Here is a 25,817-nt window from a genome sequence, read left to right on the forward strand (position 1 = left end):
TTGATTTAAATCAGTTATGTATTTTATTGAGGCACTACTAAAACAACTCTTGGCAAGAGAAACAAATAAAAAATGTTCTCTCATTCCAGAGATAAGGCACAGAGGTTTTTCTAATGGAAAGTGAAGCCCTGATGAATTTTTCTAGGCTACTAAGACAGTTTTGAGGTTATCTTATTCAAAGACCACAGGCATTTAAGTAAATACATTTGTTGAAAGCTTCAGTACCATTTTAATCTAAATTCAGCTTGACAGGAGGGAGGCCTGGGTATGTAGAAGGCTACACTTCCTTACATACACATACATCCTGATGGTGCTGGATAAATATACTATATACTTAATTTTTTATACATTCAGTTAGTTTCCTTTTAGAATTACTACTTAATTCTAAAGTAACATATTAGTTATATATTCAAATAATATTAATATTACTGAAATTATATAATTTGCATTTTATAATTTGTCACTAAATATTCATAGCTACAAATACAAGACTGTGAAATGTTAGTTTTGGGAAGGTTTGTGTATCTCATGAATAAATTCCTCTTTTCCAGGTCACCTCATTGTACAGATGAGCAAAAATAGAGTTAATGGCACAGATTTTAGTCCAGGGTGACAAAACCTCTTCACCAACTTCCCTAGATTGGTATTAAAAGGAAGCTCCATGTGTGAGTCTTTGGTCTCTGTCCTTGTCTTTACAAAGGACTTTGTCCTAATGAACCAAAAAAGGCAAAGGTGGTGTTAAAGTAGCAACCAGCAAGAGTTGTTCAAATCTATCACCAAATTGACCAAAAGGAAAAGTGGTTTATTTTAGTACCTTTAAAGGTAGAGCTCCCTTCGTTATGGATCTCGTCCAAGGGCCCAGGCTGTGGCACTGGGGAGGGACACTCAGACCTGGGAATGGACATCATGATGATCTTCATTAGTCTGAGATTAATGACAAGCATGACATCCAGCTGGCGAGTGCTCAGAGTGGCCTTATGAGAGTAGCAGGAAGTTTCATTAGCCTATCCATTAATGATTTACAGGGGAAGAGTCTTTTGTCTTGGTTCTTTTGACCATAGTAGCCCTTAACTGGATATAGTTTAATCACCTTATAATATATGTAAAATTAAAGTTAAGCAGCACTTTTTCTTATCTAAATAAAAGAAAAATGAATACAATGAATAGGAATTATCTTTTTAGCATCACTTTATATTTGTGGCTTTTTTAAAAACCTGATTTGTTTTACCTAATTATAATTTTTTTCTGAGCTGCAATTATTCACACCTTAACCAGTCAGAGTTCCTGTGAGCTGCTTATATGTCCTTTTGGTAGGATCTCTTGTGTTTTTTAAAGAGTACTTGTTTTTGACATTAACTGGTTATCCCAAAGCTACTTTGATCTCTGCTCTGACAAAATCAATCATCCCTCCAAGGAGACACAGTACACCGTGATACTAAAGACGTACACCGTGATGCTAAAGACCCACACCAGACTTGTGTGGTGGGCAGTACTGGTACTTTGGTCATTTTAGCTAACAGAACTAGAAGATGTATTTTGAAACCAGGAGTTTATTATGATTCCAATTATATTTTAGCATGACTCATAAGATAACTTCTGGATTTTTAACTCTTCCCCTGAATTAAAGTTGTATTCCTTTTTAAAAGTCTGTCTTGTTACCGTTTGTAGCATAAAAGACTGCCGCCCAAATTCATCACTTTTCATGACTCTGTGGGCTAGCAACTCAGCTGGGTGGCCCTGCATCATCAGGTGCAGCTGCTTTCAGCTGAAAGCTCAACTGGGACCAGAAGATCAAGGTGGCTTCTAGTCTTCTAGGCTTTCCCAACATAAATCCTCATTTTTCCAAGGCAAGCCCAAGATTTATACCATGGTAGCTGGCTTCCAAGAGGATCTCTGCAAGCCCCCATATGCCAGCTCTTTGGAAGCCTTGCTGTGTCAGAATTGATAATGTCCTATGGGCCCAGGCATGCTCAGCAAGCCCACATCCCTGTGGGAAGAGAGGACCCCAGAACATAAACACCAGGAAGCATGAGGCCATAAAGTCATATTTATTTAACTGGAACACTTAATTTGGATGAACATAACTACTTGTTTATCTGTCAGGAAAAATTAAAATTTGAATTCATAATAACAAGTTATAGAAAAATGCTTGCATAATAAAAATCCTACTTATATTTGAATCTTTAAAAAGTGAACATACAAAATTAGCATAATCACCAATCATCATATTAAGGTTGCAGGCCAAGGGCAAAGTAAAAAAAAAATATTAGTTGTTAAAGCACAAAGACCAGAGATCTTCTAATGAACTTTATTGCTTTTATGTGCAACTTTAAACAAAATCGTTTTTGCTTCTTAAAACACATTTGTGTTTGTTTTTGACATTGCTGGCCATGAAACTCATAGCCTCATGCATTCTAGGCACAGACTCTATCACCGAGCTACAACTCAACCTTATCTTTTCTTCTTTACTGAGCTCCCATTTCCCCCTTCCACCTTTAATTTACCAGATATTTATCCTTGTATCAAACCACATGTTTACATTAACAATATCATTTGCCTTTAAACCTTAGTTTTTAAAACATAAATTTTATTTAAGCACATAATAAGATGGTCTCCATTTTATATTGTTTTAGAATTCCATTTTGACTCATTGTTTTTGAGCATATCCCTTTGTATAGCCTCAGTATCATATATATTTGAATGATGTAACTTATCACAGTCTACTGGTACGATTTTACCAGTTTAAGTGAATTGTAGGGACACTTCTTCCCTTTCTATCCTATTATCCTCCCTCATTCACAGTTGCCTTACATTTTTTCTTTGCACACATTAAGAACCTTAGAGTGTTATAATTCTTACTTCACCTTGTCAGACTTAATTTGGAAAACTCAAGACATAATTGGCAAAAACTTACTGCTTTTATCCATAATTTTCCTCTTTGATATTCTTTTTTCCTTTCCAGCATTCCAGGATTCCTTTTACCATTTCCTTTTCTGTTTGGTGAACTTAATTTAACCATTCTTTTAGGGTAACAACTTCAGCAGCAACTTCTCTTAATTTTCCTTTATCTCAGCATTTCCTGATTACCCTTTTACTTGATTTTTCCCTTTAATATGGAATTCCAGGTTCATGATCCTTTTTCTCCCCTATACAAAAGGCTTTGTTTCTCTCTGGCTTCTTTCAAGATTTTTTTCTTTTTTCTTTAGTTTTCAGAAGTTTGACCATCACACGTGTTGGCATGGTTTTCTTTGAGTTTCTTCTGTTTTTTAGTTCACTCGGTTTCTTAAATCTGTAAGGTCCTGTCTATTGCCAAATTTTGGGAAATTTCAGTCACTATTTCTTTGAATATTTTTTTTTCAGACTCAACCCCTTTCTTCTCTAAGACAGATGTTAAGTCTTTTTGTTAGTTTCACAAGTCCCTGAGGTCCCATTAATTTTTTTTCCTCTTTCTTCCTATTTTTTCCTCTGTGTTCAAATTGGGTAATTGCTGTCATTCTGTGTTCATTGAATCTTTTTTCCCCCCAGGTACGGGGTATTGATCCTAAGGCCTTCACACTGAACTACTGAACTGTATCCCCTCAATCCTTTTTTATTTTTATTTTGAGACAGTCTCAGTCTCTAAGTTGCCCAGGCTAAGCTGAAACTTGAGATTCTCCTGTCACAGCCTGCAGAGTTTTGCTGTTGAGCCTAAACAGTAAAAAAAAATTTTTTCATTTCAGTTACTGGGTTTTTCTGTCCTAAAATTTCAATTTGGTTTTCTTTATATCTTCTAAAATTATATAAATGTTAAAATTACCCACTTTTATTGTAACTATATTTTTATTTTCCCCTGTTCTTTTACTATAGAAGAAGTAGTAATGGTTTGGTTTTCCTTTTATTCACTTATAGAAACTATTGCTTCTTGGGCCAAGATTTAAGGTAACATGATTTTTCCTTTCTTAACATGTTAGTTGTTAATGAGCTAGTGTTACCGTGTAAGATTTTCAGTGTTCACATTTTATTACTCTAATAGTTTAATGTTTGGCATACTGTCATTTCTCAGAAAGAAAGAAGTGTTTTGTTTTGTTTTTTCATTTTTGAATATAAAGCCTACCTGGGAAAATTTTGTAAAAATCAGTTCGTTCATAATAGCACTTAGCTTTGCTGATTAGGAAATTTCTCCAGAGTTTATAAAGGTGTAGCATTTTTACAAAAGATACATTTGTATATATTAATTATTTTAAATAGACATCATAGAAGAAATTGTTCTTTTCAGCTTTTATGAATTGAAGTTTTGTGTGTGCAATCAGGTATTTTAATTGGTGCTTGAAAGTGCATTTTTAAGAACTTGAGAATTCCAAGTATTTTAAAAACTTAGTTTACAGTGTACATATTTGCATAAAAACAGCAGTAAATTTTGTTAGAGTGGTTTGTTATATAGTTTCTTTTAAAAAACAGTAAATTTACAGATCTTAGAACCTTTATAATTCAAAATGACTGACTTGGCCTTAAAATTACATTAAATTATTTCTAAAAATTAGCAATATCTTTGGCCACAGAAATCAAAGTTTCTTAGGTGAGACCAAGGAACCAAGCCACTCCTAGCTCTATGGTAAAGAAAAAAAGCAAAAACAAAAACCCCTAAAACCTCATGAGTTCTATTTTCAGATCCATAGTCTTAATTTGAGAATTTTCATATTAATTTTCTTATTCAAAGTAACAAAATCATGGTATAATAAAAGTGGGAAATATAACTCTTGGTTTATAAATATCATCAATTAGCTTTACTGTCTAAAATGAAAATAACATTTTAGTAAAATTAAGTTTTTATAACCCCTTTTTTTTTGGTGTTACTGGGATTGAACTTTGGGCCTTTCCATTGAGTTACATCCCTAGTCCTTTCAAAAAACGTTTCATTACAAGACAGGATCTTGCCAAGTTGCTGAGTTGCTCACACTGGGTTGTAGCTTGCAATCCTCCTGCCTCAGCCTCATGAGTGCTGAGATTACAGGCATATGGCACCATCCCCAGCAGCCTCATATTTGAAATATATCATTCACATAAATCACAAGCATACAGTAAATCTCATGTAGCCAGTGTCCAAATCAAGAAACAAAATATTTCTAGTCTAGTTTACAAATATGGGGGCCGGGGATTTAGCTTAGTGATTCCGGCGCCTGCCTCACAAGCACAAGGTCCTGAGTTCGATCCCCGGTACAAAAAAAAAAAAAGAAGAAGAAGAAGCTTTCATTGTGCTGGCTTTGGCAGCACATATACTAAAAAAGTTTACAAGTATGATTTTTTTTTTTTTTTGCAGGGGTTGGGGGTGGTTCCTGGGGATCAAACTCAGAACCTTGCGCCTACAAGGGAAGCGCGGTGCCACCGAGCTAAATCTCCGGCCCACAAACATGATATTTTAAAGTATGCAGTTATTTTTAAAACTAGTACAGAAATTTAAGTGACTAAAATTTTTTACATTTATGATACTTAGGAAACTGGGTTTATCCAGAAAGAACTTAGGTTCCTGTTTTTCTCACAATAAATTTAAAAGTAGTTAACTTACTTTTACCTTTGTGTGAGGATTTATTCTTTTGTAGTCCATTAGCTATCAGTTCCCACTTATGCTACTACAAAGAAAGCATTGCATTTGGACTCTCATCAGTGTTTCCAGACATATCTTTTTTTTGCTACCAGGAATCGAACTCGGAACCTTGTGCTTGTGAGGCAGGCGGCGGAACCACTGAGCTAAATCCCTGGCCCTCTAGACACATCTTAACTTATAGAAGGTGTATATTTTTTATAGTAGAGCAAAATTTTGTGTCGTTTTAAAATTTTATCTTAATATTCACCTGTATTTTTAAATATATTGGTCCAATTGGCACTGGGCAGAATTCGCATACTTTATTTTATTTAATATTCCCGTGTATTTTAAAATAAGAGTTGTGTTCCTTCAAGGATATTTCTCGCCACACCCTTATTCTTTGCCAACAGCCCTAGGATGTTTCTTTATGACATTTGTGTACTCCTTCCGCACATCTGCTTTGAAGCCGGGCAGCCTGCGTTTGAACCCCAAGTCCTGTTTACAAATTGAATAGAAGGCAAATTACTTGTCCTTTCTAAGTATCTTCTTTTTCCTCTTCACCAAAACACCCTTTACATTCCGACCCCTTAATGTAGTGCCTGCTCCTACTAATCACTCCATAAATTAGAACTATTACGATCTTTTTAATCACTATCTTCCAACTTCCCCTTAAGAGTTCCTGCTATTTTTGTTTCTTTAGTTGCTTGTACCATTTCCATTCCTTTCCTGTTATTTCCATGACATCCCCAATTTGCCTTCCACCGTAACAAGAGCAGAAGTGTAGGTAGCTCAATGTCCCCTGCAGCCCCCAAATCTGAGATTCCAGTGAAGCCTTGTGGCCACTTAGCAGGTAGCATCCTGCCTCAGGAGAGCACAGAAAAGCCATACCTCAATGTCAGTGTCACACACAGGCTGGAGGAGATTCTGACCTAAACCACATGCTGGGACATTTCTGTTTGCTTGGTAAAAGTAGAGGAGATATTACACTAGCATAGGCTACAAATATGCAAGGTATAATAACCCAACTTCTAGCCAGGGTAGTCTGTTCTCTGTAGGAATGTGAATTTTGTTCAGCTTTCCAGTACCTCATGAGGAATGAAGAAAAACAGGCTTGTCCAGTGCTGGGGCTGTCTGGAAGGATATTTGAAACTGACTGCCTTTTACTACCTGTCTGGCAACATCACAGAGATCAAATTGATTTCCAAGGAGTTCTGATTAGTGTAGAACTGAGAAGATTGTTATAAAATATGGAGATGTTTTAAGGCGGACAGAAGCAGTGGGTGGGAAGTATGTGGAGAGAGGATGGATTTAAGAATAGAACAATATTACATTAAGGAGGGAAGAAAAGCAAGGTAGGAGGCAGGGTACTTGGTTGCTAGGCAGCTATGAACAGGGTTTTTGGTGTTGCCTGAGTAACAGGAGAAGAGGATAATGAGTACTTGAGGATTTTTTTAGTAATCACCTAGTAATAAATACCTCCTTTCCCTCTCCTTTGACACCCTATCTTCCCTAATAGCCACTTGAATACCCCACTTACTACTTTGAGAACAAGCTAAATAATTTGAAAGTCAAGTGTTTGACAGACTATCCTCAAGTGACAATGTCTTCTTAAAGTCAATCAAACCTCTGTTGGTTGTACATTTTAGATTTGCTTATAATTTGCTCAACTATTTACTTCTAGTTGTCCAGAAATGACATCTTCCCAGATTTAAGAAAAAACATTTTATTATAGAAAATGTTGAATACATACAAATACATACAAGTAGAAAGTATATACACAAGTAGAATAGTGTAAAATCTCCATATATCTGTATCCAGTTTCAACTGTCATTATCTCATGATAAATCCTGTCTCTTTACTATCTCTACCCACAATTTTCCCTTTAGTTCCCTGCACCCCCTCGCAATTTCTTGGGCTTAGATTATTTAGAAGCATAGTCTAGATATTATATCATTTTATCAATAAATAATTCAGTATGAAACACTAAAATATGAGGACCTTTGGGTTTTTGTTATTGTTTGGTTTTTTGAGACAATGTCCTCTTTAGCCCAGGCTGGCCTTGAACTCAATCCTCCTGCCTCAGCCTCCTGAGCGATGGGATTACAGGTGTGCACCACCACACCTTCCAAATAGGAGGATTTAATAAAACACAAAAACAGTGTCACACTTAAAAAATATAGTAATTCCTTAATGTTATCAAACATGTACTCAGTGCTCTAATTTCTGATTGTCTGCTTTTCTTTTCCAGTTGATTTGTTTGAACTGAGATTCAAGAAGGAATCACACATGTAATTTATTGATATGTCTGTTAGCAGTCCTCCATCTCTATTTTTCCTCTTGCAATCTAATGGTTGAAAACAATAGTGTACATGTATGTACTGCAGTTTCCCAGTCTGGATTTTGCAGATTGTGCCCCCGTGGTGTAGTTGAATACCTTTCTTTGTTGTCCTGTATATTTTCTGAATACTGTTAATTAGGGCTACAGAGGCCCACTGGAATCAGGCTTGAGCTTTTTTTATTTTATTTTATTTTATTTTTTGCAGGAATACTGCATAGAGGATATTGTTTTATTCATCAGAAAGCATATAATGTCTGATTATGTATCTTTTTATAAAATTGGCAGCCACAAGAAATTATTGTGAAATTAATTAAAATGATTTCTTCTTTTACTAACTGAAACTTTCCCCAACCTTGAGATATTTTTCTATATGTTGCTGGGTCTACTTCCACATTTTTTGTTCTGTCTCATTAGTCTGTCTAGTCATCTGCCAGGACCATGCTGTCTTTATATTAAAGGGTTTAGAGCATTTTAATATCTTATTCTATCTGGTAAGGCTAGCCTCTGTTTTCCTGGCTATTACTTGTTCTTCCGAATGAACTTAATAATCAACTTTTGTAACTTAGGGAAGAAAAGCTAATGATTTTTTTCATTAGAAGCACATGAAATGTATAAATTTATAGAATATGGTATCTAATCATACTTAGGATGTTGGCTTTTCTTACTGAGAACATGGTCTATCTTCCCATTTGTTGATATTTACATTATGTGTTTCAGAAGATTTTATTATCTGCTTACATTAATTTGCTACAGCTGCTATCACAAATCACCCCCACCTTGATGGTTTACAACAGTAAAAATGCTTTCTCTCTCAGTTTTGGAGGCCAGAAGTCTGAAATCAGTTTCACTAAACCTAAATCAAGGTGTAGGCAGAGCCATGCTTCCTCAGAAGCTCTAGGGAAGAATATGTCACTTGCCTACTCCTGGTGGCTCCCAGTATTCCTTGGCTTGTGCACTAGGGTCAGCCCCTTCTTCCACATCACTGCCTCCTCTTCTCTGTGTCTTTCTTTAAGAATATTTATGATTGGGGCCAGGGATCTAGCTCAGTGGTTCTGCCCCCTGCCTCGCAAGCAGAAGGACCCGAGTTTGATCCCCAGTACCAGAAAGAAAAAAAAAAGAATATTTATGATTGTATTTAGGATTCACCCAGATAATCCAGGATTGTATTTGGAGTCTACCCAGATAATTTCAGGATCCTTAATTTTTTAGTGTGGGGTGCAGTGGTGTTGTTGGTACTGGGGATTGAACCCAGGGCTTTCACACTGAGCTACACCCCCACTTTAATTTATTTTTTATTTTTTATTTGGAGAAAGTGTTTTGCTAAGTTGCTAAATTGCCCAGGCTGGACTTCAATTTGCAACTCTTCTACCTAAGCCTCCCAAAATGCTGGGGTAACAGACTTGTGCCAGCACACATGGCTTCAGGGACCTTAAAGTAGTCACATCTGTGAAGATGCTTTTTCCTGATAAGGCAACATTTACAGATTCTAGGGATTAGCACCTAATAGTATCTTTGGATATTCATTATTTAGCCTGTTATAATTCCTCATATAGATTTTAGACATGTCTTTTAGAACGTATGATTAGATTCTTTGTTTCATTTTTGTAATGCAAATGGAAACTTTCTCATTATATCTTCTTTCTGATTAGTATTTGTGTACTGATTTTTTCCCCCCAGTTCTGGAGATAGAACCCAGGCCCTCATGCTTGCTAAGCAAACACTGTACTTCTGAATTATATCCCCAACACTTGAATATTGATTTTGCTCATTTTAAGTGAGAGTTGACCCGGTATCAAAAATTCTTTGCTCCTTGTTCCTTTATTTCCACTTTTCAGTAAATAAGAAACAAACTTAGGTTAGTAGATTCTGTCTTTGTGTCACATAAGATAATAAATGCTACCATTATGCATTTGATTTTTTCCCCCTAAGGCTTAACTGTGTCACCTAATGAAGAACGAAACTTGAATCATTATGTGCAAGTTTTAGAGAACCTAATACTGAGGGTTCCCACGAAGGAACCAGACGGGGAGAAAAAATCAGTGTCTCCAAACCATGTCTATTCTCCAGATCTGCCCGTGTCAAGACCTAAGGCACTCAGCACTCTCAGAGACGCTCTAACTGAGAACACTGATCCCACCAATGGACACAGTACAGCTTTCCCTGCTACAGGCCCCACACAGGGGCCAGAGAGCAAGAAACCTACCGAAAGCATGGCCTTCTGGTCGATCAGACCCAACAATGTTTCTATTGTTTTGCACACAGAAGAACCTTATATTGAAAAGGAACCAGAGCCAGAGCCTGTTATGAAACACACCGAGGCCTCCAGATCGTCCCCGTTCACCACCAGGTCCTCCACGAGTCCTCCTGTCATCACCACACCTTCAAGCACAGACCTGGAGATGTCTACAGAGTCTGAAGATGTTCCCCAACTCTGGGGCGAGAACCTCGAAGAGTCAACTGAGCATCATTCACAGGCTATGAATAATGATGACATTTTGAGAAAAATCTCATGTATCCACTCCCAGCTGCAACAGCCATCCCTGAATGACAAGAACGATCCAGAGTATAAAGTGGAGATTGAGGCCTTTATGGAGAACTTGAAAGGAAGTCTTGCTCTGGCAACAGCAGCAGAGCACAGATTAGAAAAGATGTATAAATCCCATGTCTTTTCAGAAGGACAAACCAGTGAGAGGACTTATGACATTGAAACTGTTATTAACATGCTATATAATTCTAGATGTAAATTATCAAAATATTTAGATATTAAATATGTTCCACCAGAGATGAGAGAAAAGGCAACCACAGTATTCAATACTTTGAAAAACATATTATGGGTAGGTCAAGAAGACACTAAAAACCTTATTAAGAAGTTATTAAGAAACAATAGGAAGGGCCGGGGATTTAGATCAGTGGTTTCGCCGCCTGCTGTGCAGGCACAAGGACCAGAGTTCGATCCCCGGTACCAAAAAAACCCAAACAATATAAAAATGTTGAGCCTGCTTGATACTCCATGACAATATTAATTTAAGCAAACTGCATTCATTCACAGGAAAACAAGCATATTAATGATTTCTAGAGTTGTATATTTTCTTATGTAGTTCAGTGTACTAACATCTTTATATGCCATATGTAATGAAAATTTTTATATGCACTGAAAACCTAATAATTTAAAATAAAATTTTGGTTTTGGAGTTAGTAGTTTTTCCTCATTAATTTAAAAAGTTGTGGAGATCTAATCTTTAAAATAATTAAGCTTTAATTTTACTCCAGTAGCTAAATTTGCCTGTTTTCTGGTCAAAAGACTATTTATATTCTCTGTGTGCAGCCAGTTTTAAATAATTGCATATAAATATAAAATTTTCAGGTATATGGTTTTTATTACTCTTTCAAAGAATCTCAGTTTTCTCTCTGAATAGCATAGTTGGGGATTGTATCAGAAGTACTTTTATTTGGATATACTTGTGCCTCTTTTGAAAGGTGAATGATAGATCAAGATACATCCCTGTTCTTTCATTGTTAAGTACTTTGGGAATATCAATGAGAGATTGTAACCTGGATTTATAATGAAGTCATTCTCACTTATTTTTTCTCTTTTTGTTTGTATACATATGCATTGAAACTTTGTAAACCTTTTGACAGGAAGTCTGATTGACACCATTAAGATTAACTGTGTAATATTATTGTGCCAGTAATTCCGTTTCATGATTTCATTCAAATCACTTACTTATTCATTCATTAAGCCACTCATTTATAGTGTAATAAAAACTTATTGACCTTTTACTAGGACAAAATGCTAGGCTTTAGGCATATAATTTTAAGACCCATGTCCTTTTTTCCTTGAGACTACATTATAGCAGAAAAGATAGGCATTAAACAAATAATTTTAGCAATTTAAAAATTGTAGTTGTGACAAGTTGTTATGAAGGTGAGATATTTGATCTTATCTAGCCTAGGAACTGTGGGAAAGCTACCCTGAGAAAATGGCATTTAAAGTTACATCTGAAAGATGAATGTGTGTTTACGGGGTCAGGAGCATTCCAGGCAAAGGAAGCAGGGTGTGTGAATGTCGGGTTAAGAATAAACAAGGCAAGTTTAGGAAGTGCTTGGAATAGAGGAAAGTCAGGAAGAGCATTTCAGGATGGAGTGGTGGAATATTCAAGGTCAGAATAGAACCTGAAGACCTGACCATGCGTATTGAAAATGTTGGCCCTTATTCCCTGATCAGTGAGACACTATAAGTGGCTTTTAAGCAAAGGACTGATATGGTCGAATTTATATTGTGTGTGTGTTTTCAAAACAACACAGGCTACATTTTAGAGGTAGGCAAAAGTAGACATGTGCTGTGCCCAAGCCAAATTTAGCTTGAAGTAGAAGTGGCATTAACAGAATTTGGTGACTGAATGCATATGTGTAATTGAGTGAGTAACAAGAGATCAAAAATAATTCCCACACAGCAGTATCATAAACAGAATTACATAGTTCTTATTTCATAAAAGAACTTTACTGTTGATCCTTATTTTTTTAATTGCTATGGAAAATTTTAAACATTTGCAAAAGTAAACAATACTATAGTGAACTCATGTACCCATGATCCAATTTCAATAATTTTGTACTAATAGCCAGTCTCCTGTCCTCTATACCTCCACTCCTTCCTCTCTTCTCATATATTGAATTAAATCCCAGATACTTATATCACTTAATCTCTAAATATAATAATGTAAAGCTCCATATGCTTTTTAAAAACAATATAGCAATATCATAAATAAAAATTTAATGATTCCTCAATATTGTCAAGTATCTAATCAATATTTAAAATTAATAGGCAGTTGAAAATTTGGAATTTCTCTATGAATCAAGGTCAGATATGGTTCACACATTGAGATTGGTTGCTTTGATTCATAAGTCTCTTCTAGCCTAAGGATTTCCTTTACTTCTCTTTATTCCCCTTATTGAAGTTTATTTATTTATCAAACAAACAGGTCATTTGTCCAATAGTTTTCCATAATGTGGGTCCTGCTGATTCCATCCCCCTAGTGCCTTTAGCATGTTCTCCTGTCCTCTATGTTTTCTGCAAATTGGTGACTTTGATCTAGAGAGGCTTCATTAGACTGCTTTGTGTTTTTCTTTATCTTTCTTTTTTTACAATATATAGTGATTTATTATCTAGTCATGTCTCTTTTTAAATTTTTACCAGATTTTGATGACCATTACCTAGATGGATTAATAAATCAGGTGATGTATAGTGGAGATAGTCCTTCCTTTATTAGCTAAATAAGTCTTTAAAGAGAAATTTTATCTATTATTTGTTCCTTTATGATCCAGTGTGTATTGGAAACACATCAAATGCTTGAATCTTTCTCTTAAACAATTTAAAAAATAATTAGTTCATAAAACTCTCCATTGATGACTTTTTAAAAGCTCTTACTGGGCTTTATTTCTCCTAAAGCAGTTTTAGGTTTAAGAAGAAATTGATCAAGCAGCTCAAAATACCTTTACCTCCATCTTCTCCCCAGTTAGTTTCAGTTAGTTTCTCCCATTTACATCTTGTGCTAGTGTGGTACATTTGTTAAAACTGATGAGCCGACATTGACACATCACCATCCAAAGTCCATAGTTTATACTAAGGTTCCATCCTAGTATTTGTCTTAGTCACTTTCTTGTTGCTGGGACAAAATACCAGACATCCACAATTGAAAGGAAGAGGTTTATTTTGGCTCACGGTTTCAGTCTATACCCAGGTGGCTCTAGGGCAGAAACAGTGTAATGGAAGGCATGATGGAAGAAGAATTGTTCAACCCATGGCAGCCAGGAAGCAGAGAGAGAAGGGAAGAGCCTGACACAAGAATATCCCCTTCCAGGTCATGCCCCCAGTGGCCTACCACCAACCTGTCCCTACATCTTACTGTACATTCAGCTACTGAACTCATCAAAGGATGAGTCCACTGATGAGTGCAGCAGCCCCACAATCCATTTGCCTTCCACATACATGAAAGAATGTTATACATTCTTTGTGTTAGGTCAAATGTGATGAATATATTACCGCCTCATTCCTTGAATTCAGAAATCACTAGACAGTGTTCTTTTTTCTCTCTCTACCTTTTAGAGTTTTCTTGCTTTATATGCAATGTCCAGGAATGTTAGTTTGTTTAGGAATTTGTACTTGATCCTAAAGACAATGAGAATATTTTGTAATATTTTAAGCAAGTCACTCTGCCTGGATTCAAAGTAGATAAAGGATATGAAAGGGCAAAAGTCATTGTAGAGGAAAGTCAGAAGACTATTACAAGAATCTGGTGAAAGATTATGATGTTCTGGACTTGCTGCTAACAGAGGAGATAAAAATAAGTAGTTAAATCTGATATATTTAGGAATTAAGAATCAATAGAATTTTGTGATTGATGTCCAAGATAAAGAAAAGAGTCAGGAAAGATTTGTTTTTCACTTGAGCCAAAAGCATACCTGCCTTTTTATAGCCTTTCTCACAATTATCATTTTATAGTTTGTATATTATTAACTGTTTAATGTTTATCTCTCCTCACAGGATGGTAAATACTGTATATGAGTTCAGATCCATGAGAATTTTGTTTACTGCTGTAATCCTACCTAGCACCTACCACAATCTCTGGACTGAAATTATATGTTCAATAAATATTAGTACATTATCATACATCTAAAAGGAGAAACATGCTGTGGAGATCACTTTACCAATGTCACTCTTTAATATATTAAAATGTTCAAGGGCTGGGGATTTAGCTTAGTGGTTCCACCGCCTGCTTCACAAGCGTAAGGACCTGAGTTTGATCCCCGGCACCAAAAAAAATAAAATAAAATAAAATGTTCAGGGACCGGGGATTTAGCTCAGTGGTTCTGCCGCCTGCCTCACAAGTGCAAGGTCCCAAGTTTGATCCCCAGTACCAAAAACAAAAACAAAAACAAAAAAATGTTCAGGAGACATATCCCACTTAGATATTGTTATGGCTTGTGTTTAGATGTCCCTCCAAAGCTTCATGTAGTCATAGGTGGAGCTCTTTTTTCAGAGGTGGCTGGATCTCGAGTGTGTGATTGATTCATGGTGCAATGCTAGGATTAAGGGTGTGATTACTAAATCAGTCCACAAAGCAGTTTGGTGCCGCCCTAATCCTGGTAGCCTAGATGGAATATAAAAGGAGCAGAAAAAGCTGCTAAGGTCCCTTGTTGCTTTTGCTGTCTTCTACCTGCCATGAACTGTTTCTCCTCTGTGATGCCTGTCTGCCATGCTGCTTTGGAGCCATGATGCCTTGGAGCCAGCCAATTATGGACTGAAACCTCTACAAATAGGGAGCTAAATAAACCTTTCCTCCCTTTACTTTGGGTGTCAGGTATTTTGTCTCAGCAACAAGAAAAGTAACTAAAGGGGAGCTAAATAAACCTTTCCTCTCTTTACTTTGGGTGTCAGGTATTTTGTCTCAGCAACAAGAAAAGTAACTAAAGGGGAGCTAAATAAACCTTTCCTCTCTTTACTTTGGGTGTCAGGTATTTTGTCTCAGCAACAAGAAAAGTAACTAAGGTAGATATATTTGGAGCTTGAGAGAAAGCTGTAAATAAGGATTTAGGCACTATTTGCCTATTAATGGAAATTTAAGTCATCAAAGTAAGAAATTTATTATAGAGTTCATAAAAGAAGACGGCCTAGAACTGTCTTTTTTAAAATTAATTTTACTGGTACATTTTAGGTGTACAATATAATGACATTCATCATTGGAAATTTGCACCTTCACATAATCTCTCTTGGTTCTTATTTTTTCCCCATTCCCCTCCCCTCCTTTCAACCCCTCCATACCTCCCTATTTACAAAGACTTTGTTTCCATTCTTCATTTTCTCATATTAATTCCATTCCCTTCTTTCCTTTCCCCTACCCCTCCAACTTCCCCTCCCCCTTTGCCCCTTTTCTTCCTATTTCACATTATCTATTATACCTTTTAGTCCTTATTTACACTTTATTTCTCATGCTAGAGAAACTATTCAGTATTTACACGTGTGTCCTATTTATTTCACTTGAGAGTATCGCCTCAATGTGCATCCATTTAACTATAAATGTCTCTAATTTCTCATTTTTATGGCTGAGTAGTACTCCATTTTATTAAAAAACCACATTTTATTTATCCAGTCTCCAGTTGATGGGCAAATGGGCTGCGTCCAAGTTTCAGCTATTGCAAACTGTACTGCTATGAACATGGGTGCGCATATATCACTGTGGTATGATTCTTCTAATTCTTTGGGTAAGATACCCAGCAGGGAAATAGCTGGGTCAAATGGGACTTCCAGTCCTTGTTCTCTGAGGTATCTCCATACTGATTTCCACAGTGGTTGCACCAGTCTACACTCCCAGCAGCAGTGGAGCAGTGTTCCTCTTTCCCTACGGCCCCACCAGCATTTCTTATTGGTTGATTTCATGATAGCAGCCATTCTTTCTGGGTTGAGGTGGAATCTCAGCATTGTTTTCATTTGCATCTCTTGAATGACCAGTGATGTTGAACATTTTTTTCATATGCTTATTTGCTATTTCTACTTCTTTGTCTGAGAAATGTCTGTTCATTTCAGTTGCCAATTTTTGGATTGGGTCTTTAAATTTGGAGGGTCTGATTTTTTTTTAAGTTCTTTATAGATTCTAGATAGTAGACCTTTGTCTGAGGAACAGCAGGTGAAAATTTTTTCCCACATCCTGGGTTGTCTCTTCACACTGTTGGTGGTTTCTCTTGCTGTGCAGAAGCTTTTTAATAAGAAGAGATCCCACTTGTTGATTGTTTGTGCTAGTTCACGGGCAACTGAGGTTTTGTTCATAAAATCTTTTCCTACACTGATGTCTTCAAGAGTTCTACCTAACCTCTGTTCCAGCCGGTTCAGCATTTCTGTTTTGATATTTAGGTCTTTAACCCATTTTGATTTTAATTTAGTGCATGGTGAGAGATATAGGTCTAATTTTAATCTTTGGAAAGTTGAAACCCAATTTTTCCAGCACCATTTATTAAAGAGGCTATCTTTCCTCCAGTGAGTGTGTTTGGTTCCTTTGTCAAAGATGAGGTGGCTGAATGTGTCTGAAGTTGTTTCTGCATCTTCTAATCTGTTCCCCTGGTCCTCAGGTCTGTTTCTTTGCCAGTACCATGCTGTTTTTTGTTTTGCTTTGTTTTTTGTTTTTGGTACCGGGGATTGAACTCAGGTCCTTGCACTTGCACAGCAGTTGGTGAAACCACTGAGCTAAATCCCCAGCCCTGTATCATGCTGTTTTTATCACAGTAGCTTTGTAGTATAGTTTCAAGTTGGAGGTTGTGATACTCCCTACCTTGTCTTTATTGCCTAGGATTGCTTTTGCTATTCTAGGTCTCTTCTTCTTCCAAATGAATTTTTGGATTGCTTTCTCAAGGTCCATGAAGTATGCTGCTGGGATTTCGATTGGGATTGCACTGAATCTATATAGCAGTTTTGGAAGTATGGCCATTTTCACTATGTTGATCCTTCCTACCCAGGAGCAAGGGATATTTTCCGATATCGTCTTCAATCTCTCTTTTCAGAGTGCTATAGTTTTCAGAGAAGAGGTCTTTGATTTCTTTTGTTAGGTTGATTCCTAGGTATTTCAGATTTTTGGATGCTATTGTGAAAGAGATTGTCTGCCCTATTTCTCTCTCTGTGAGTCTGTTGTTTGCGTAGAGAAAAGCTATTGGTTTTTGTGTGTTGACCTTGTATACAGCTACTTTACTGAATTTGGTTATTAAGTCTAGAAGACTTTTGGTGGAGTTCTTGAGATCTTCTATATAGAGTATATCATGTCATCTGAAAATAATGACAATTTGACTTCTTCATTTCCTATCTTTATTCCTTTTATTCTTTCTCTTGTCTAATTGCTGTGGCTAATGTTTCCAAGACTATATTGAACAGAGCTGCCCCCAGCACAGAAGAGGTGAACCTTCCGGGCCACCACACTACTGCCCCCAGCATCAAGGAGCAGAGAACTTAGTCTTAAGACACTCCAACTTAATTAGAGCTCCCAAAACAACTGGATAAGAGTAGTCAGAGAGGCAGGCTTTATACCAGGAAAAATGTAGTTAAATAAATGCACACGGAAGAGTATTTAAAGAAAGTGGGGGAGGGGATATCATCATAGCCAGCTAGGCCACTGCAGCAAGGAATTAGACCCCAATCCATGCACAAGGAGAAAAGCCTCCTCACCTTGTTTCATTCTTTTTCTCTCTACACTTTGGACTTGAATAATTTTAATAATCTTGTTTTCAAGTTCACTGATTCCTTCTACCTGTTCAAATCTGTTGAACCTCCCTAGTGAAAATCTCATTTCAGTTATTGGACTTTTCCGTTCTACTTGGTTCCTTTTCACCATTTCTTTTTGTTGATATTTTCATTTGAATTTACAAGTTTACTTTAGTTTTTGTCCCATGACTTTGTTTAGCTCTTTGAGCAAGTTTAAGACAGTTGACATAAATAAAGTCTTTGTCTAGTAAGTCCAATGCCTGAATTTAATGTTTCTTTGAATTTCTTGTAATTTTGTTGAAATCTGAACATTTAACTTTTTTTTGGTACCAGGGATCAAACTCAGGTCCCTGCGCTTGCGCAGCAGGCAGCGAAACCACTGAGCTAAATCCCCAGCCCTCATTTAACTTTTAAGATATGGTGATTCTGGAAATTACATCACCCTTTTTCCAAAGTTTGCCATCTTTTATTTTTGAAAGCTAATATCATCCACTGTTTAGTGACTTTTGAAAATTCTCCTTGGAAAGACTATAGTCCTGAAACTAGTATTCCTTTAGCTTGCGTTCAACTGCTACATTGACAAGAGCTTTTCTAGAGTCTCAGAAGCAAAGAACAAACAAATAAATCAGTCCTACCTTGATTTTCAACTACTTTGAAACTACTCGTATTTAGATGTAAAAATTTGGTCCTGGTTGCTTGGTACTTGATAAGAAAGGTAGAACCTGCCTATGTGGGTTGTCTTGAGACTTGCTACCCTTTCTAGCCAAAGCATTTTGTTTGGTACTCATTGTACCTCCAGAACCTATCTATGATGAATACCCTGTGTTGGGGCACTCCTACAACATTCACCACTTTCTTTTTATAACTTTGTCTTGACCTTTACTTCCTGCTTGTACTGAGCTCAGATGCCAGCCAGAGGTGAAAGCTTAAGGTCTTAGTTTGTTTTTCAGTGTAGGTATGGCTTTCTAAATTCCCCAATGTGTACACTTTTGAATATCCTAATTTGCCTAAGAAACTCTTCCCATCTCTTCCTCCCAGAATTTAGGTGGCCTATTTTGCCTTAAGTGGCTACATATTTTTCATTTGTCTACAATAGTCCAAGCAATGCCCACCACTTTTCTGCCCTGACAAATTCTGAGTTAAGAAAAACAGGAAAAGTCTTTCAGTAAATTCTCACACAGGTTAGAACAGGCAAACACAACATTTGTGAACATGACCCGCTCTTCTTCCCCTGTGATCAGGAACCCAGGGTCTCTCACTAGGAGTGTGGGCTACATTATCAAGATAGCTGAACTGGGGAGGAGAAAGAGGAAAGGAAAGTAAAAGCACCCCAGGGCTTCTCACCATTTTAAAGTTGTCTTTCTCTTGACTCAACACATTTGCTTACTTGCTGTAAATCTCTGTTTTCCAGAGTTCTAAAAAAGTTAGCTCTGACCACTCGTTTTTTCTGCTCATTTTTATGCAATGAAGGAAACTTGGAAGTAACCAGTGCACCATTTTGCTTATGCTGGGTATATTAATTACTGATACTGAGAAGATGAAGGTATTTATCCTTCTGGATTGGGAAGACATGTGTTCAAAGATTTTAAAAGAGCTTATAAATGTAAATGATCAAAACTCTTTTGAGTAGACAGATTAAAATCAAAAGTTCAAAGAAAATTAACCTAAAAGGAGCTGAGAAATGTAACTCTTTTTTGGGGTTAGGAAAAATCTAGGTTCAAAAAACTAAAATGATTTGTCCAAGACATAAACTGAAGTGATGGTAGATAAAATGGGGTTTTTTTCCCCACTATGGGCATCAAACTCAGGTCCTTACACTAGCGAGGCAGGCAGCAGAACCACTGAGCTAAATCCCTGGCCCAATAAGATGATAATTTTTAAGTTCCAACTCCCAGCCTAACATTGTTTTGCTATCTAGGTTTAAAGTCCCTAACTTAAAAAAAAAATGTTCTCCCTCCCCCAATTTTATTAATTAGCATAAACAACATATAAGGAAAAAGTTACAATAATTCTACTGCAATACAATTTAATTTCTTTGAGTCCATATATTACTACAAAACCAAATTATACTGCTGTTAGTATTGCAATGCTATTTTTTATCAAGTCCAAATTATTAAGTTGCTACCTAGATTTAGTAACCATCTTTAGTATTTCTATAACATTCCATTCAGTTTTTCTATCATTATATACTTTGTCAGTCCTTAATTATTAGGTTTTTAGGTTTTCCTTATTTAAAAAATAATATAGCTATATTGAATGATTTAAACAATTTGACACCTTAATTTTTAAAAATAATTTATTAAGATTAAACCCCTGGGGGCTGGGGATTTAGCTCAGTGGTTCTGCCACCTGCCTCGCAAACACAAGGTCCCAAGTTCGATCCTCACTACCAAAAAAAAATTAATAATAATAATAAGATTAAACCCCTGGAGAAGGATTAAATCACAACTCTTAATATGTTTGCCAAGTTATTTTTCAATTGGATTATAACAGTAATCTTTCTAGTAGTATAATCTACCATCCTTGTTCATAATATTTAAGATCACCCAGTATACTTTTTCTTTTATAATAATAATATAGCAGAATAAAAATATTTTAAATATAAGGAAAATAACTGGCTTTATTTTTGCATTTTCACTGTTGCTCTTTGTACATAAAGTCATTCTTCCAAAATTTCAATCATGGATAACATACAGAACAAGTACACTCATACTTCCTTACTTGTATGTCATATTAAAAAGAGAAAGAAGAATGGAAGGAAAGAAGGAAAGAGATAGATAGAACATTGTTAAAATGTCAGCAAACTGTTGTGCCATGTTCTCTTTCTTATTAAGAAAACAAACTCTCATAAGATAGAACCAGCTAACTAAAGCAAATAGGCTTCATTATGTTTTATTGGAAACTTAAATAGGGAAGTTGCTTAGAGAAGAAGGATACAAACTAAAATATTTCTTAATTTAATGAAAAGCAAGAATTTTTCCAAGCCTAGTGGTACCTGCCTATAATCCCAGTACTCAGGCGCCTGAAGCAGGAGGATCACCACAAGTTTGAGGCCAACTGGGCTGCACAGTGAATTCAAGACCAGCCTGAACTACATAGCAAGACCCTGTTGTCCCCCCCAAAAAGAATTTTATAAGTGCAAGAGAAGACATGTTTCTTTATATATGAATAATTCTTTTAGACAAAATAGTTCATTTCATAGTCATATTAGTGAGTATAACAGCAAAACTTATTTAGGATAGAGTTGAAAAGTAGTATTCTTTTTTTTCAATTAAGAATTCTTGGTTAAGATAGTAATTTCAAAATTGGAATAGCAAGAGCATTTGAAACAGTGTATAAATAGTACAAAATTGTGCTCGCTTCAGCAGCACGTATAATAGTACAAAATGTTAATTCTTCCATTTCTCAGCATATCTTGCAATTTAAATCGCTAAATTTATTTGGAAATTCATGGCAAAACTGTACAAAGCTACCCCTCATTTGATAAGCTTTTTGTACTGTTGCATAAAACTAATTTTCCAGATAACCACTTTATGACTTCAAGTATATTTTTCTTTTATTTTGGTATTTTAAAGATAATTTACTCAAGTATAATGAACACTTCTACTGCTTTAGTAAAAGTATTCTGAACAGAAAGAGGTTGATCTTTACTTGACTTTGGACTCAGTCATTCTGGACAACGGATGATGTGAGCATTCAGAGTTCAGAATATCTGGAGCGAGGGAGGTGTAAAAACCACATTTACTAAGTGGTTCTGGTATGCTTTTTTCTTTGAGAGAATCTGCTAATATGTGTGTGTGTGTGTGTGTGTGTGTGTGTGTGTGTTTCTCCTTCTGTGTCATAATGCATCTCCTTCCAACCACTACTCTGTGGGCTGCTTTAAAAATGGAGGAGATTATGGGGGGTGGTGATCAAAGTATGTTACGTGCATGTACCAGTCTGCTAAAAGGAAGCCAATTAATCTGTAAAACCAGTTTTTTAAAAAATAAAAACAATGGGCGAACGGAAAACTCCAGATAATAAAGTAAGAATTATGAAATCAAGAGCACATGGGCTCTATCTTTGGTTGTGTCCTATTAAAACATTGAAATCAATCCTTGAGAGTCATTGCCCATGATTAGGTATTCATCCACCTCTCCTTCCACACAAAGTGGATAAGCCTGGGTGCTGTGCAGAGCCCTGCCACTGAGAGGATTTCTCCTTCCCCTGCTCTTCAGCACCATCTGGAGGGGATCTGTACTAATCTGCCTGGGCTGCCATACCAGTGTACCCTGAAATCGATGGCATCAACAACAGATTTATTGTCTCATGGTTCTGTAGGCTACAAGTTCAAAATGAAGGTGTTGGAAGGGTTGGTTCTGTGGGAGCATGGGAGAGAGAGCATGCCCTGCATTTCTCCAGCTTCTGGTGGTTGCTGGCAGTGCTTGGCATTCCTTGGCTTGTGGAAGCAGCACAGTTTGTGATAGGTGGTTTGAGTCACAGGGTCACTTAGTATCCCATGGTTAGTTTCATACTTCCTACAAGGGCCCAGTCACATGCCAGGTTATGCTCTTCCCTACTAGCAGAGGAGGCCATGGCTTTATTCCAAAACTTTCTGTGTCTTCTGCTCTGTGTTGTTAACAGGTTTATAATCTGTATATGGTATCTCTGCCACCACAGCTTCTGATATCATTGTGTTTGCTGCAACATAAATCACATGGGTTTGGGGAACTTGTACTGCACCCTGGTTCTGAACCTGGTGACAGAATCATTGTTTATTTCAGGCCCCTTTCAAAATTGGCAGACTTACTTTTATTTATGATTATTTTTATTTTTAAATTTTGAAATATTTGGAGAGTCATAGGAAGCTACAAAAAAATGTACAGAGAAGGTCTGTGTGTCTTTCATCCACCCTTTTCCAATGCTGACATCTTGCATAACTGTAGCATTTGTACAATTTACAAGGTGACATTTGTACAATTTACAGACCTCATTCAGATTTCACCCACTATATCAGTATTTGTCTGTGTGTATCTCTATGCACTTCTGTCAAATGTGTAGTTTTGTGTAACCTACCACCACAATCAGCATGATTAAGTCCATGGTCACTACAAGATCCCCTTATGACATCCCTTTACAGCCATACTGAGGCAGAAGATTAGGGCATGGCAAGCTGGCTGAAAACAGTATGTAACCCAAGCCAGAATAGAGGCTGATCAACAGGATGTGACTTGTTGACCATGGCCAAGATGGCAGAGTGATTTCCTACAGGCTAGATCTGAGAGAGTATAAAAGACAGTGGCCATTAACTTCACCACCAATGCAGTGCTCCTGTTCTTCTGTCTTCTTATTTCTGCAGTGGCCTGTCCTGCTTATGGATGTATCTCTTCTTGCTCTTCTCTCTTTCCTTTTTTTCTTTTACTTTAAATAAAAGTTATGCTTACCTCTTCGTCAGTTGTCCCAGCCAATTCTTTGGACAAGACAAAAAGACCCTGAAATCACCAGACATCATGCCATCTGGCAACATTATCATCTTCTACCTGCCCCATATTTAACTCCTGGCAACTACACATTTATTCTCCATTTCTATAATTCTGTTATTTTGCAGATGCTATATAAATGGAACCCTGCAGTATGCATCTTTTTGAAGTTGTCTGTTTTTCCCCCTCATTCATAATCATTTTAATGAGGTTCACTGTTATGGTTCATATCTGGATGTCACCCCACTGTCTCATATGCTCATAGGTGGGGCTTTGAGTGGTGATTGAATTATAGAAGCAGTGTAACTGGTATGCTGTTGGGAGGTGGGGTCTGGTCAGAAGAGGTAGTCTCTGGGGGCAGAGATTTGAGGGGTTTATCTCTCTTCCTGGCTCCTCCCTTCAGCTCTCTCTGCTTCCCTACAGCTGTGCCCTGAGAAGCTCTCCTCCCCCATTCCCTGTGCCATGCGGTCCTGCCTTGGAGCCAGATGACTACAGACTGAAACCTCTACAAACTGTAAGCCAAAATAAACCTTTCCTGTAATTTGCGGATGTGGGATATTTTGTCCCAGCAACAAAGAAAGTGATTAAGACATTCACCCAAACTCTATATATCAGTAGTTTGCTCCTTTTATTATTGGGTAATTTTGCATGGTACAAATTTATCAGTTTGTTTAGCCATTCACTAGTTGGAGGACATTTGGGTAGTTTCTAGTTTTGAGCTGTTATAAATAAAACAGCTATGAACATTCATGTACAGGCTTTTGTGTGAACATAAATGCATTTTCATTTCTCTGAGATTAATGCTTAAGATTGCAATTGTGGGTTTTATAATAGTTTCATGTTTAGTTTTTAAGAAACAGTCCAACTATCTTCAGAATGGTTATAATCATTTTATATTCCCATATGTATTTAAATATTTATATAAACATTTATATTTATATTAATGAGCCGGGGGTCAAATTTCTCTGCACCCTCGCTAGCGGGTTGACGTTGTCACTGTTTTTGTGATTCTGATAGGTTGTAGTTAATAGCTCACTGCGGTCTTAATTTGCATTTCCATAATGGCTAATGATGTCCAACCTCTTATTTTACCCATATGTGTCCTCTTTGGTAAAGTGTCTGTGTGTGTCTCTTGCTCACTTTCCAATTGGATTGTTTCTTTGATATTGAGTTTTGAGAGTTCTTTATATTTTTTCAGACATAAGTCCTTTGTTGAATATAAGATTTTAAAATATTTTATCCAAGTTCATGATTGTCTTTTTGTAACGTCTGGGGAGGGTTGTACACCATGCAACACTATGCCACACTGTGATGTCCAGGGGTAGACAGCGAGCCACTGTTCTGCCATGTCATGCCCCTGCCCTGCTGAAACGTACAGTTCCTGGTGATATTAAACCCAGCATCAGTAAAAGAACTAAAGAAGTGGTAAAGAAGGCAATTTATTTGAAGGTGGGGAAAGGAGGGAGCAGTGTGGGAAGAGGACAGACATGCCAGACAGGTACTATGGACCAGTAGGTAGTGTTTGAAAGTGAATAACTCAGGGATTTCTTGTCTGCAGCTCATTTTATTGAGATCTTTGTCCCACAAAGTCTATTGGAATCTGATTGGCTCCCTGACTTGTCCTTCATCCTAACCTTGGATTTCTTCTGGCCATGGTACCTTTCCCTGTCCTTTGGTGGAGGGTAAGATTGTGGGTGGGGCCTTTATGCACAGGAAGCTTAGGCTAAAGATTAAGGGGAAGTTTGCAATTGGATTCTTATGTTAATTGTACTACCTAGGAACTTCCTGGTCCTGAGTTCCTTGTCTTTGTCTTCCTAATTGCTTGAGTCTAGCTACCTTTGTCTTTCTAATTCCACAGAATCTAGCTGCCTTTTCCCTTCTAAAGGCTGGAGTCTGGCTGCAGAGGTCAGAGATGTCTATAATTTTTAATAAAGCTCAGTGAAACCTTCATCCCATCTTTTCCTTACCTACAGTGCCCTGTCCTTACATTTTCATTATTTTAATGGGGCTTTAGAGGAGCAAAAGTTGTTAACTTTGATGAAATCCAGTTTCTCATTTTTTTCTCTTAAGGATTTTGCTTTTAGAATTCTAAGAACTCTTTGCCTTGTCCTAAGTTCCAAAGATTTTCAACTACATATTTTTTCTAAAAGTTTTGCAGTTTTATGTTTTACATTTAAGCCTGATCCATCTTGAGCTAATTATGGTAGAATGTGTGAAGTT

General features: G+C 36.8%; 1 protein-coding gene across 1 annotated transcript in view; it reads left to right on the forward strand.

The window, feature by feature from the left end:
- Positions 1-12,617, forward strand: part of Spesp1 (sperm equatorial segment protein 1) — a 14,969-nt gene extending 2,352 nt beyond the window's left edge. The window contains exon 2 of the mRNA XM_021237009.2: positions 9,828-12,617. Coding sequence (XP_021092668.2) covers positions 9,828-10,912 — 1,085 coding nt within the window. The 3' untranslated portion in view covers positions 10,913-12,617. The remainder of the gene's footprint in view (positions 1-9,827) is intronic.
- Positions 12,618-25,817: the final 13,200 nt, after the last annotated feature.

Source organism: Heterocephalus glaber, unplaced genomic scaffold, assembly GCF_053883595.1.
Source record: "Heterocephalus glaber isolate CG9 unplaced genomic scaffold, H.glaber_assembly_v1.0 deba00001689, whole genome shotgun sequence".
In the NCBI taxonomy this organism is placed as follows: Eukaryota; Metazoa; Chordata; class Mammalia; order Rodentia; family Bathyergidae; genus Heterocephalus; species Heterocephalus glaber.